Raw genomic sequence first — 15,018 nt, forward strand, 5'->3', positions numbered from 1 at the left:
AAATGATGACCTCCCATTCAATTTCCGGTCCTAAGTCAGTTCTCAGACAGAGGCCTTCAAATGAAGGAGAGAGTTAGTCTTCTTGAGAAAGATACTGCAACAATGAAGTGTGTGTGTGTGTGTGTGTGTGTGTGTGTGTGTGTGTGTGTATGTGTGTATGTGTATGTATAACACTGTTTCCCCCAGTCCTTCCACAAAGGATGTATAATCATATGCCAGAGTAACTGTACACTCAGGAAAGGTGAAAACCCAGATATTTCTAAAGGTGTTGGATTTAGAGTTTGAGCAGACACTGATACCAGGACTCCTATTAAAGTGCATTTGTAGGAAAGTGGATGGACTTTAAGGGTGTCATGCTAAGCAAAATAAGTCAGGCAGAGAAGGATAGAAGGATAGATATGTTTGCATTCATAGGTCTAACGGGAGAGACCTGGCAGGGGACCATGGGGAAAGGAAGGGGGAAAGAGAGCAGGGAAGAGTGAGGGACACAGATCAAGGGAGACTACTGAATACTGAAAACGAACCATGGACTGAAAGGGGAGGGGGAGGGAGGGAGGGGGTGATGGTCATGGTGGGGGGCACTTGTGGGGAGAAGCACTGGGTGTTATATGGAAACCAATTTGACAATAAACTGTTATAAAAAATAAATAAATAAAGTACATGCATATGGAGGTCAGGTAATAAATGGAGTTCTGATTTATGTCCATCTCATGTGGGTCTAATTAGTATTAAGTTTCACTTTATACTCATTTCCCTTCTACTTGAGTAAGTAATGAGTGACAGAATCCTTCCATTGTGCATTCTTTGGGTCCTCTGAGAAACACACTGAAACAGTGGTAAGAATGTAAGGCATTCACTAGGGAGTAATGCCAATGAAAGATTTAAAAAGAGCAGGGGAAAGAAGGTGGATTAGACATCTTTCAAAAAAAAAGTGTTAAAGAGGCAGCATTAGGCAAGGAGGATATAAGACTGCCATATAGGTCTAACAAAACATGGGTCAACCCAATGGAGATATCCAGAGCAAAGATGGCCATTAACAAGTCCCATGTTAGGAAGAAAATGCTAGGCCCCAGTACTTTCATGGTGTGCAATTATTAGCCAGAAGTTTACAGAAAGAACATGGCCTTAGCTCTAAAGCTGATGTAATCCTGAAGTTAAGAACAATTGGAACCTATGGGCTACCTGCACTCTTTGTAGCAGAAGTACATCTCCAGACATGTGAATGAGAACCGTAATAGAAACAAAGGCCAAATAAGAGCCCCTAAAAATTCCTCTCCTGACCAGTGTATTAACCAGAAGCAATAGCAATCCATGGAGTTTAGTGCTCCCTTAAAGACTTAGAGAATGCAGGGATGGTAGTTCCCAGCACAACTGCATTTGATTGCCAGTCTGGCCCTTGCAAAAACCTAAAGGATCATGGTATATAATTATGGAATACCTTAAATTAAATCCATTGATAAATCCATTAACTGCTATTTTTTCTACAATAGTTCAACAGCTTCTAACTTTAAAGGCAGTGGAAAGAAGAAATATTCCCAATGAGCAGAATCATGAGCAGTGAGCAGAGTCAGAAGTTTCTTTTCTAAAAAAAGTGGCCTGAGGAAATGATGTTCATTGGCTATTTGCAGGTGATAAAAGGCTCCATTGATTGGTTTGAGGCCTGGATGGAGCCAGATGAAAGATTAGAAATAAAGAGATTTAGAGAAAACCATCTAGGTGGATCTGGATATATGGGTAGAAGGGATCCATCAGTGCCTGCCAGAGAGAATCCACCATGTAGGAGGCTCTGAACAACTAGGAGTTTGGGGAACATTCCATCTTCCTCCTTGGGTGCTCCAGTACTTAACTTGTATGGTAGTCCATGATGGTAGGGATAGAAGTTTTGTGTGGACCCAACAGAATGGATTCCCTTTTACCAGAGCTGCCTCTGCTGAATGTGCTATTAGTCAGCAGAGGTAAATGTTGAACCCTTAATATGGTATCATTCCTCATGAATTGCCTTCCCTGTCTGTAGTACTATCTGGCAATTTACAGTTTTATTATCATAGGAGCCTCCATAACATCACTTTTGACTACAGACCCACTTTATGATGAACAGAGTGAACAATAGGCTCATGACCATGGGATCCACTTGTCCTACTTATATATCACATAATCCTGCAACTGCTGGTCTGATAGAACATTGGAACAGTCTCTTAGATGTTTAGCTAAGGCACCAACTCAGAAGTGACAACCTGTAGGATTGACACATTGTCTTCTGGATGTGGTATATACCTTGACCCAATGTCTATTATATGGATCATACACACACACACACACACACACACACACACACACACACACACACACATAGTATGCATACTAAAAGGGTCATGGATGAGGGCACTTGTGGAGAAGAGCACTGGGTGTTATATGGAAACCAATTTGACAATAAACTATATATGAAGTTGGAAAAAAAGAATAAATGAATGATAAAAAATAAAAGGTGGTATACATGGGTTAGAAAATGATGGGTAGAAATAGGAGAGACCTGCATCACCTTAATTTCAGTGACATGCTTGGGAATTTCTGCTTACCATCTCCATGGCTTTAGACTTATTGGGTTAAAGGTTTAATTTGCATGTGAGGGAAATTTCAGCCAGGGCATAGGATCTAATGTTAGAGCTGTCACCTGGTTACTCTGGACTCCTCCTGTTAGTAGATCAGCAGGCAGAGATGAGGGTCACTATTTGGTGATGGATAGTTATGATGGAGTGGTAGAGTGCAGAGAGGAATGTGTCTGGAACTCAGGAGATTTCACTGGAATATCTACATGGGTCTATCCATACCTATATCAATGATGAGACACTCAGACCCATTAGGCAGGATTATCTGGGGTACTCCATTGGGATATTATCCAAAAAATAGAAGCATTGGCCAAGGTAAAGGAAATATAGGACTGGAAGCAAAAGATGGGGATTGTATGTATAGTTGCACACTACTACAGTGGTAGTAACTGCAGCTTGTTCCATTAGACTTCCTGTTATGCATCCTTTATTTTCCTCCCTCCCTTCCTCTCCTTCCATTTCTCTCTTCTTATTCATCCTCCCTCCCTCCCTCCCTTCCTCCTTTTTATAATTCTTTCTTCTTTTCCTTAGTTCTGTTCCTCTTTTCCTCCTTCCTCCTCCTCATCCTTCTTTCCTTGTTTGTCTTATTCTAGAAATTGTGGATTTCCCACCACCTTGAAGAAGCAGAGATTGGTCTGAGAGGAGAAAATGATAGATATAAATGATGTATCCAATACCTCATTTCTATTGACTGAATATTTGTGTCCTTTCAAATTCATGTGCTGAAGCCTTAATCCCCAGTGAGATGGCATTTGTAGGTGATATCACTGAGAAGATATCTTTATATTTGGATGCCTATCACCCATTTTCCCCTCTCCCCCACACCCCATCAACCCTCAGTTTGTTCTCAGTATTTAAGAGTCTCTTATGGTTTGCCTCCCTCCCTCTCCTTAAGTACTTTTCCCCTTCCTCTCCCCTTCTGCCCTATGGTCCTCTGTTAAGTTTCTCCTGTTCCACATATGAGTGAAAACATATAATATCTGTCTTTCTCTGCCTGACTTATTTCACTTAGCATAATTCCCTCAAGTTCCATCCATGTTGCTACAAATGCCAAGGTTTCATTCTTTCTCATTGCCAAGTAGTATTCCATTGTATAGATAAACCACATATTCATGGTCCATTCATCAATTGATGGGCATTTAGGCTGTTTCCATGATTTGGCTATTGTTGAAAGTGCTGCTATGAATATTGAGATACATGTGTCCCTATGCATCAGCACTCCTGTATCCCTTGGGTAAATCCCTAGCAGTGTTATTGCTGGGTCATAGGGGAGTTCTACTGTTAATTTTTTGAAGAACTTCCACACTGTTTCCCAGAGCGGCTGCACCAGTGTACATTGCCACCAACAGTGTAAGAGGGTGACCTTTTTCTTCACATCCTCACCAGCATCTATAGTCTCCTAATTTGTTCATTTTAGCCACTCTGACTGACATGAGGTGGTATCTCAGTGTGGTTTTGATTTGTATTTCCCTGGTGATGAGTGACGTTGAGCATCGTTTCACATGTCTGTTGGTCATCTGGATGTCCTCTTTGGAGAAGTGTCTGTTCAAGTCTTCTGCCCATTTCCTCACTGGATTATTTGTTTTTCACGTGTGGAGTTTGGTGAGTTCCTTGTAGAATTTAGATACTAGCCCTTTATCAAATATGTCATTTGCAACAGATAGAGACCAGAGTCCTCTCACTCTCTCCTTGCCATTTGAAGACACAGCCATAAAGCAGCCATCAGCAAATCAGGAAGAGGGTCCAAACAGACAATCAGCCAGAACCTTGATCTTTGACTTCCTGGTCTCCAGAACTGTGGCTTATAAATATTACTGTGTGATCTAACCAGGCTATGGGAGTTCATTATAGCACCTGAAATTGACTGGCACAAAAAGTCACATATCTTTGATCTCAGTGTGCTCAAGCCAACCTCTAGTTGCTATATATACATCTCTGTGTCTAAGGGTTCTCTTCATGCAACAGCAGAAAGTCACGCTGTCTGATGCCATGTTGAGAAAAACACAATCAGTGACTCTGGAGAGTTGTCTATGAAGATTCCAGCTCCACTGCCATCAGGTAGGGTAGTTCTAAAGTGTATATTTTCTATCATTTCTGATAATATTCACTCAGAATTAATATTCAGTTGCATACAGTGACACTAGATTCATGTGCACCCTTACTCACCCCATTTCTTCAATTCTCTGTTAGTGTGCAGTGCACATCCTAAACAAACTATGTACACTTTATTCTTTTTCTCAAAATATATTCTCTGAGGTTACAAACTATGACTTTAACTTACCTCTCTTGGTCTTAATTTCTCCTTTTCTAAAATGAGAATATTTAAACCTCCTTGAAAGTTTATTCAGAATTAAAGATGATGTACATAGAGCATTTGTTCAATACCTAACAAGTAGTAGACAGCATATATAGTGTCATTTCTTCATCCCATAACCCAAACACCCAGCTCTTAAGAACCACCAGTAGAAAGTTTTATCTTGGTGGTCTTTCCAAAGCATCCCAGATACCTAGAACTCAGATGTTTAGCATGTGCATTGATATGAAGCTTCATAGCTCATCAGAGGTCCCACAACTGCTCCCAGGAGGTGACCCACGGACTAAGTCACCTATTCCTCTCAGAGCCTGAATCAAGCCTCACATCCTTGAGTGCTGAAGCAGCACCATTATTTCAGAACCAGAAACCAGCCTTCTATCACAACTCCTGTGAATGTCTACATTGTTTTCTGTTTCTCCTTCTTCACATTCTTCTCACTGGAACAGGCATTTTCCCCCCTCAAATGCTTCATAGTTCCTTCACAAAATACCAGAGGTTGTTCTGTTCCCTTACGTGTTTCAGAGCTCATGGATTACTCGAAATCATACCCATCCCCACGCATGGTCTCTCAGTCCCTGACACCATCCTTCCTTAATTGTTTTGGTAGAATTTTGATCACAACGACAAATTGCTTTACAGTTGGGGAGCATAATATGTTTGCCATAAAGTTACTTGATACCTTTTTACTCTGCCATCAGGTCCTGCAGACCAGGAAGTCATACAAGAATGTAATTTCCATGACCAAACACAAATGTGTTCAGCTGTGCCTCTTTCTCATGAGGACCCTGCATGCTCACATGTATCTGATGCAGAGTAGGGCTGAGGGGCTGAAAGGCACCCAAGAAAACAAAAGGATCCAATGTTCACAAGAGCTCTAAAGGGCAGGTCCTGCTGCCCTCACATGTGGCTGCTGTTGGATGACTTGTAGGGAACTGATGTCTACAACTTAGTGTTAGATGTCACCTGCATATGCAGGAAAACAATACTTTCATGGTCAAAGAAGACACTCAAATGAACATGTTGCTAGTGCTTAGTCCCAGGGTTTTTCTAACTCATCTGGAAATATGAATGTAAGTGCACCTCAGCAAGGGCAAAAGACAGAGCTGGGGACCTTAGTCAGTCCATATCGTTTATGACATTCCACCATGAAACTTCCTCTTCATCTGAAAACGTAGATAATGATTGTGGAAAACTGTTATTAGGCTCTAAATAGACATTGCATGTGATATGCCATCTAGTGTATAAATCCTTACATTGGAAACACTATTTTAAAGAAATAAAGAAAGAACAAAGATAAGGGGCATCCAACTCTTGAATAGGTAGAGCATCCAATTCTTGATGAAGGTTAAGGTCATGATCTCATTGCCAGGCTCAGCATGGAGCCTACTTCAGATTTTCTTTTTCCCTCTCTCTCTCTGCCCCTCCCCTGGGCTTGCTCTCTCTCTCAAAATAAATAAATGTTTATTTAAAAAAGACTTGAAAAAATAAAACACATTTTAAAAATTAAAAAACAAAGATATTATGAGATGTCAAATGAATTTATTAAGAAATATAGGTGAGATGCCATGCACTAGGGAAACATTCAAAGGATCATGACAGAAAGAAAGCAGCATACAAAAACACTGAGAAAGAAAACATATTAGTGCACACTTCCCATTGTTGCAAAACTTTATGTGTCAATTGTGTGGATTTGTTTCTCTAAAGACCATGGAGGGACAGGAATTAGGCAGAAATCATGGCTGTACTGGGATGTGTGAAGCCGGCCTGTAAGCCTTAAGAGGCAAGAAGAGAATCGGGGAAGTGGATGACATTCATGAAGCTGATTCACAAGCTCATAAACAGGCAGGTGAGTAACAGAAATGTTTGTGATTGCATGCTGGTTCAGCAACGTTTGACAGTGACTTTGTTTCTCAAATGGCAAATCAATGTTGTGTTCAGATGGTGGTTCCTGGCAAGGCAATCAGCAGCAGGAAGGCTGGCAGCAGCTGGACCCACAGCCCTGGGCTAGGCACCCAGGCAGGCAGCAGCAGGTGGGGTGGTAGCAGGTTCTCGTGCAGTACACAGGTGTACAGAAAATGGGCTGGCAGGAGCTGGAGCCACAGCAGTTTTGTCCACAGCCACTAGACCCACAGCAGCTGGACCCACAGCCGCTAGACCCACAGCAGCTCTGTCCACAGCCACTGGACTCGCAGCAGCTGGGCTGGCAGCAGGTGGTCCTGCAGCAGGTGATCTGACAGCAGGTGGGGCGGCAGCAAGGCTGGCAGCAGCTGGACTCACAGCAGCTGGGCTGGCAGCAGCTGGACCCACAGCAGTTTTGTCCACAGCCACTGGACTCGCAGCAACTTGGCTGGCAGCAGGTAGTCCTGCAGCAGGTGGTCTGACAGCAGGTGGGGCGGCAGCAAGGCTGGCAGCAGCTGGACCCACAGCCGCTAGACCCGCAGCATGTGGGCTGGCAGCAGCTGGACCCACAGCCACTAGACCCGCAGCATGTGGGCTGGCAGCAGGTGGTCCGGCAGCAGGTGGTCCTGCAGCAGCACGTAGGCTGGCAGCAAGGGGAGCAGCACGACTGGGTCATGGTGTCAGGGGTGGAGGATGGGCAGGTCCTGTTCAGAGGTGAGGTTCTCAGATTCTGGTGCCTCCTCGTGATCTGGGGCTTTTATGTGCTGAACTGCTGAACTGTAGACCAATGGGCAGGACTTTCCTTGTTGGTGTTTACATTGTTTTCCATAGTCACTGGAGGAATTGTAAAAGAGGAAGTTGTCCCCTAAATGTGAGGAATCATTACAAAATAAGTGTTTGATGTGTTTCCTACTTGAGTATAACTCATAGAAATATTTTCAGATGAAAGGAAGGTGGTCACATCAGCAACAGTGTTCTTGCTTCAATGATCATCACATCATGTGACCTAGTTTCTTGGGTGGTTAGTGTCAGAGTAGCTGTCCCTCCCCAGTTTTGGTCCTTAGGTTATATGTGAACTGGAAGATCTCTGAGGTGAGGGGCATGATGCTGATATGTTCACAGGGGCAAATTTAGTAGATCTTGGAACCCAGATCTGTTTCCCCACAGAAGCCTGATTCAAGACTCCCACAGGCATACCTGTCTCCTGTAGCACAGTACTCTACTTGTATCCCACTTCAATCAAAGACTGTTGGGTAGCAGATATCTGGCCTCATCTCTTCCATATGGCAAGGCAGAAACGAAGCAGGTGGGTAGACATCAGCGGTACACTGGGACTTAACAAGCATCAGTCAGTGTACTTCTTTATTGACCAGTAAATTTTGATTCACCTAGGCTTGAGTGTTCTCCCAGAAGGTGGGAATTTCAGTGGTATGACTAAGGAAGTATGGGAAAATCAGGGTGATTTGGTGACTCTAGTCCTAACCTTGTTAACTAGCCTAATCAGTTCCTTCATTGATATAGGATTATATCTTTATTTATGTCTACTCTTTTTTCTTTCTTCCTCTCTTTGTTCCTTTGCTTGTTCATTGTTTGTTCCTTCCTTTCTTTCTTCCTCCTTTTTCTTCCTTCATCCCTTCCTACTTCATCTCTTTCTTTCATTCTTCCTTCCTTCCTCTTTTTTTTCTTCCTTTCTCTTCCATCCTTCCTCCCTTTGCCCCTCTATCCCTCCCTTCAACCCTCTCTCCTCTGTTTATTTCTTTCCTTTTTTCAACTTTATTTTTCTTCCACTTTTTCTTTTTCCTCCTTTCTTCCCTTCTTTCTTTTCTCTCTTTGTTCCTATTCTTCTTTTTTTTCTTTATCTCCGTCCCTTCATTTCTTTCCTCTCTTCATGCTCACTACTCCTGCTCCTTCCCTCCATCTTCAACCATCTTATTCTTCTGTTTATTCCAGAAACTGCATCTGCCCACCAATGCAATTAAGAAAATCTTGGAATGAGTGTTGAAAACTGTAGATGGTCAAAGATATCTTGAATACACTAGCCCTATATCTTGATTATTAGTGAGTTTGAGACACTCTACCTATAAGATCAGCACCTCTATTCCTATGTGTGCTTATCATACACAGCAAAATTTCAGGCTAAATGCCACACTGAGGAAACACTAACTCTTGCTTCTAGAAAGTTGATTTACAAAGACCCCAGCTCTCTCATTACTGAAATAGGAGAATCTCAATGTCGTATGGTGTGTGTGTGTGTGTGTGTGTGTGTGTGTGTGTGTGTGTTACATCATTTATGAAATATCTTTAGGTAAAAGCTTTAGTTGCAAACTGTGTTTCTGGCCTCTAAGGACCTCCTCCCTGTGACACTCCCCTAGACTCCAACCAGTGTGATCTGACCTCCCTGAAGAAATCATATTCCTGGACTCTTCCTCAGAGTAGCTTCTGGGAGACACCAAACTCTGACAGGACTTTACCCTGCTCAGTCTCGATTTACTCATCTCTACAACGGGAACCTTAATACCTACACTGAAAATTACTCCAAGAATTAAAGTGAGTGTTCATGAAGCATTTAGTAAACATCCAGGAAATATCAGGAAACACAAATCGTGTCTGTTTTTCATCTCAATTTGCAAACATCTAGCTCTTCAGAACCAGCAGTAGTCAAGTTTGGCCTTGACAGTCTCTCCAGAGCATCCTAGATACTTGGTCTCCAATGGTGGCATATGCCTGGATAAGGGGCCTTTGTAGCTGATCAGAGGTGTCTCAAAAGCTCCCAGGAAGTGACCCAGGAACTAGTCTCCTATTCCTCTCCGATCTTGAATCTAGCCTCATAGCCCTGAGCACTGAGGCAGCATCATTAGTTCAGAACCAGAAGTTCCAGAATTAGTTCATGAATCCTAGGAATGCCAACCATGTTGTCTCTTTTTTCTTCCTCACATTCTCCTCACCCCCATGGGACAGGCATCTTTTTTTCCCCTCAGTTCTTCAGATTTCCTTCACAAAATACCAAAGCTATGTCTATTCCCTTAGATGGTTCAGAGCTCATGGATTACTCAAAGTCCTACATGCCCATTGCATGATCTCTCACTCCCTGACACTGTCCTGTATTAACTGTCTAGGGAACACTTTGATCATGATGACAAATTGCCTTACAGGAGGGGACATAAATAGGTTAGGCAGAACATTACATGATACCATTTTATTATACCATTGGGTCCTGAGGACCAGAAGCATTACACAAATGTGATTTCCATGACCCAAACTCAAATGTTCAGCTGCGTCTGTTGCTGGCAAGGACACCGCAGGCTCACCTGGATATGATGCAGAAGAGTGGGGAGGGGCTGGATGGTTCCCGAGGCCACAAAGTGATCCTGTGTTCACAAGAGCTCTAAAGAGCAGGTCCCACTGTCCTCACATATGGCTGCTATGGCATTTGTTGGACACTGATGTCTACAACTCAGTCCCACATAATACCCACGTATACAAGGGAATAACACTTCTCTGGTCAAAGAAGACTTCACATGGACATTTGCTGGTGCTGAACTAAGGGTGTTTTCTGACACTTCTGGAGATCTGAATGTAAGTATACTTCAGCAAGCACAGGAACCACCATCTAGGATCTCAGTCTGTCCACGTCAGCTCTGTGACATGCCACTGTGAAGTGCCCTCATCTGAAAATGCACAAAATAACTTGTGGAGGACCAGGTATGGCTCCCAATGTACACTGCATATGAGGTGCAATGTATGTACAAATTCTTATCTTGGGAACAGTGTACAAATAAACAAAGGCACTGGATTATTTGCTTCTCAGGTGTTGAGTGTGGTAAGTTCCTTAGAGATTTTGGATACTAGCCCCCTTATCCAATATGCCATTTGCAAATATCTTTTCCCATTCTGTCGGTTGTCTTTTAATTTTGTGATTGTTTCCTTTGTATGGCAGTCGCTTTTTATCTTGGTGAGGTCCCAGTAGTTCATTTTTTCCTTCTAATTCCCTTGCCTTTGGCGATGTGTCAAGTAAGAAACTGCTGCGGCAGAGGTCAAAGAGGTTGTTGCCTGCTTTCTCCTCTAGGGTTTTGATGGTTTCCTGTCTCACCTTGAGGTCTTTCATGGATTTTGAGTTTATTTTTGTGTATGCTGTAAGAAAGTGGTCTAGTTTCATTCTTCTGCATGTTACTGTCCAGTTCTCCCAGCACCATTTGCTAAAGAGACTATCTTTTTCTCCTTTGGATGGCCTTTCTTGCTTTGTCAAAGGTTAGTTGGCCATAATTTGTGGGTCCAATTCTGGGTTCTCTATTCTGTTCCACTGTTCTATGTGTCTGTCTTTGTGCCAATACCATACTGTCTTGATGATTATAGCTTTGTAGTCTGGGACTGTGATGCCTCCCACTTTGGTTTTCTTTTTCTATATTACATTGGCTCTTTGAGGTCTTTCCTGGTTCCATACAAATTTTACGGCTGGCTGTTCTAGCTTTGAGAAGAATGCTGGTACACTTTTGATTGGGATTGCCTTGAATGTGTAGATTCCTTTGGGTAGTATTGACCTTTTAACAGTATTTATCTTCCAATCCATGAGCATGGAATGTTTTCCCATTTCTTTCTGTCTCCTTTAGTTTTCTTCATAAGCTTTCTATCGTTTTCAGCATACTGATCTTTTACATCTTTGGTTAGGTTTATTCCTAGGCATTTTATGGTTCTGGTGCAGTTGTAAATGGGATTCGTTTCTTGATTTCTCTTTCGGTTGCTTCTTTATTGGTGCATACAAATGCAACTGATTTCTGCAAGTCGATTTTGTACCTTGAGACTTTGCTGAATTCATCTATAAGTTCTAGGAGTGTTTTGGTGGAGTCTTTCGGGTTTTCCATGTAGAGGATCGTGCATTTGCGAAAAGTGAGTTTGACTTCCTCTTTGCCAAGTTTGATGCTTTTTATTTCATGTTGTTGTCTGATTGCTGATGCTAAGCCTTCCAACACTATGTTGAACAACCATGTTGAGAGTGAACATCCCTGTCGTGTTTCTGATATCAGGGCGAAAGCTCTCAGTTATCCCCCATGAAGGATGACATTAGCTGTGGGATTTAAATATATAGCTTTTATGAAGTTTAAGTATGTTCTTGAATAAATGGGTAGAAAACACGAATAGAGTTTTCCAAAAAAAGACATCCAGAAGGCCACAGACACAAGAAAAGATGCTCAACATCACCCATCATCAGGGCAATACAAATCAAAGCTACGCTGAGATACCACCTCACACTGGTCAGAGTGGCTAAAATGAGCAAATCAGGAGGCTACAGATGCTGGCGAGGATGGGGAGAAATGGGAACCCTCTTCACTGTTGGTGGGAATGCAAACTGGGGCCACTGCTCTGGAAAATAGTGTGGAACTACCCTATGAAACACAAATCAAAACCACACTGAGATAGCACTTCATGCCAGTCAGAGTGGCTAGAATGAACAGATCAAGAGACTATAGATGCTAACGAGGGTGTGGAGAGACTGGCACCCTCCTACACTGCTGGTGGGAATGTAAACTGGTGCAGCTGCTCTGGAAAACAGTGTGGAGGTTCCTCAAAAAACTATCCATAGAACTCCCTTATGACCCAGCAATAGCACTGCTAGGGATTTACCCAAGGGACACAGAAGTGCTGATGCATGGGAGCACATGTACCCCAATGTTCATAGCAGTACTGTCAACAATAGCCAAAACATGGAAAGAGCCTAAATGTCCATCACCTGACGAATGGATCAAGAAGATGTGGTATTTATATACAATGGAGTATTACATGGCAATGAGGAAGAATGAAATATAGCCATTTGTAGCAAAGTGGGTAGACCTCGAGGGTGTCATGCTAAGCGAAATAAGTCAGCCAGAGAAGGACAGATACCATCTGTTTGCATTCATAGGTTTAACAGGAGAACAGGAGAAACCTAATGGAGGACCAGGGGGAGGGGAAGAGGGAAAGAGAGTTGAGGAGAAAGAAGGATGCAAAACTTGAGAGACTATTGAATACTGAAACGAACTGAGGGTTGAAGGGGAGGGGGGAAAAGAAGAGGGCATTTGTGGGGAAGAGCACTGGGTGTTGTATGGAAACTAATTTGACAATAAACTACTTTAAAAAAAAATGGAACTACCCTATGACCAAGCAAGAGCACTAGTAGAAATTTATCCAAGGGATACTGGAGTACTGATGCATAAGGGCACATGCACCCCAGTGTTTATAGCAGCACTTTCAACAATAGCTATTTTATGGAAAGAGCTTAAATGTCCATCAACTGATGAATGGATAAAGAAGATATGGTTTGTATATACATGGAATACTACTTAGCAATGGGAAAGAATGAAATCATGCTATTTGCAGCAATGTGGATGCAACTGGAAGGTATTTTGCTAAGCAAAATAAGTCAGTCCTAGAAGGACAGATGTCCTATGTTTTCACTCATATGTGGTACTTGGGAAACTTAACAGAAGACCATGGGGGAAGAGTAGGGGGAAAAATAGTTACAAACAGAGAGGGAGTGAGGCAAACCACAAGAGCCTCTTAAATACAGAGAACAAACTGAGGGGGAGTGGGGGAGAGGAGAACATGGGTGATGGGCATTAAGGAAGGCACGTGTGATGAGCACTGGGTGTTGTATTAAGTCAATTTGAAAATAAACTACATTTAAAAATAATAAAATAAAGAAAGAAAGACAATATGGGATTCCAAAAGATATAGGATTTATTATGAGATATACTAAGTGAGACTCTCTGGGTCTAAGGAGACATTCAAAGGGATCATGACAGGCAGAAAGAGGCATACAAGATTCATGAGTACACAGAGAAAGAATATATACTTGAGTGGACGTTAGTAGTTTCAAAGAGTTCTATGTCATTCATAAGGATTTGTTTCTCTGAGGTTTTTAGAGGGACAGTATCAAGTTCTTGACAATGGAGTCCAAACAGAGTTCCTAACTCTGTACCAGGATAGATGGGGCTGGCACATGACCAGAAGAAGGAAAGAAGCAGAGATTCAAGGAGAAGCAGTCCATATTTCAGCAAGCTGATTCACAAGTGGGTCAACAAACAGACGAAGTACCAAGATGTTGGGGACTGGGGGCTGGCATTCACAAAGTTCCTCAGTCACTGTTCTTGATAGGCAATCAGCAGCAGGAAGGCTGGCAGCAGCTGGACCCACAGCCCTGGGCTAGGCACCCAGGCAGGCAGCAGCAGGTGGGGTGGTAGCAGGTTCTTGTGCAGTACACAGGTGTACAGAAAATGGGCTGGCAGGAGCTGGAGCCACAGCAGTTTTGTCCACAGCCACTAGACCCACAGCAGCTGGACCCACAGCCGCTAGACCCACAGCAGCTCTGTCCACAGCCACTGGACTCGCAGCAGCTGGGCTGGCAGCAGGTGGTCCTGCAGCAGGTGGTCTGACAGCAGGTGGGGCGGCAGCAAGGCTGGCAGCAGCTGGACTCACAGCAGCTGGGCTGGCAGCAGCTGGACCCACAGCAGCTTTGTCCACAGCCACTGGACCCGCAGCAGCTGGGCTGGCAGCAGGTGGTCCTGCAGCAGGTGATCTGACAGCAGGTGGGGCGGCAGCAAGGCTGGCAGCAGCTGGACCCACAACAGCTTTGTCCACAGCCACTGGACCCGCAGCAGCTGGGGCGGCAGCAGGTGGTCCTGCAGCAGGTGATCTGACAGCAGGGTGGGCGGCAGCAAGGCTGGCAGCAGCTGGACCCACAGCCACTAGACCCGCAGCATGTGGGCTGGCAGCAGGTGGTCCGGCAGCAGGTGGTCCTGCAGCAGCACGTAGGCTGACAGCAAGGGGAGCAGCACGACTGGGTCATGGTGTCAGGGGTGGAGGATGGGCAGGTCCTGTTCAGAGGTGAGGTTCTCAGATTCTGGTGCCTCCTCGTGATCTGGGGCTTTTATGTGCTGAACTGCTGAACTGTAGACCAATGGGCAGGACTTTCCTTGTTGGTGTTTACATTGTTTTCCATAGTCACTGGGGGAATTACAAACAAGGAAGCTGTTTGCTAAATGTTACAGGAATCATTACCAAATAGGTGTTTAATGGTTTCCTATTTGAGAATAACTCACAGGAACAGTTTTATTTTTTTTTCTTTTTCTTTTTTTATGTTTATTTTTATTATTTTTTAAATTTTTAAGTTTATTGTCAAATTGGTTTCCATATAACACCCAGTGCTTCTCCCCACAAGTGCCCCCC

The 15,018-nt window shown here is 43.4% G+C and overlaps 3 protein-coding genes across 5 annotated transcripts in view; 1 reads left to right on the forward strand and 2 right to left on the reverse strand.

Annotated features, from left to right (window-relative positions):
- Positions 1-15,018, forward strand: part of LOC115282332 (keratin-associated protein 9-2-like) — a 50,857-nt gene that overhangs the window by 14,459 nt on the left and 21,380 nt on the right. The gene's annotated exons all lie outside the window — the stretch shown is intronic.
- Positions 6,881-7,495, reverse strand: LOC115282329 (keratin-associated protein 9-7-like). The gene has a single exon (XM_029928299.1). It carries the CDS (start codon positions 7,493-7,495, stop codon positions 6,881-6,883), a length of 615 nt encoding a protein of 204 aa, XP_029784159.1.
- On the reverse strand, positions 13,952-14,638 carry LOC115282330 (keratin-associated protein 9-1-like). 2 transcript variants are annotated; one of them, XM_029928301.1, is made up of 2 exons: positions 14,188-14,638; positions 13,952-13,995 (listed from the first exon to the last, which is right to left on the reverse strand). In XM_029928301.1, exons 1-2 carry the CDS (start codon positions 14,636-14,638, stop codon positions 13,952-13,954), a joined length of 495 nt encoding a protein of 164 aa, XP_029784161.1. The 2 variants fall into 2 exon arrangements, with proteins under 2 accessions (XP_029784161.1, XP_029784160.1); XM_029928300.1 differs by having other exon boundaries at positions 13,952-14,081; positions 14,178-14,638.

Source organism: Suricata suricatta, chromosome 17, assembly GCF_006229205.1.
Source record: "Suricata suricatta isolate VVHF042 chromosome 17, meerkat_22Aug2017_6uvM2_HiC, whole genome shotgun sequence".
Classification (NCBI taxonomy): Eukaryota; Metazoa; Chordata; class Mammalia; order Carnivora; family Herpestidae; genus Suricata; species Suricata suricatta.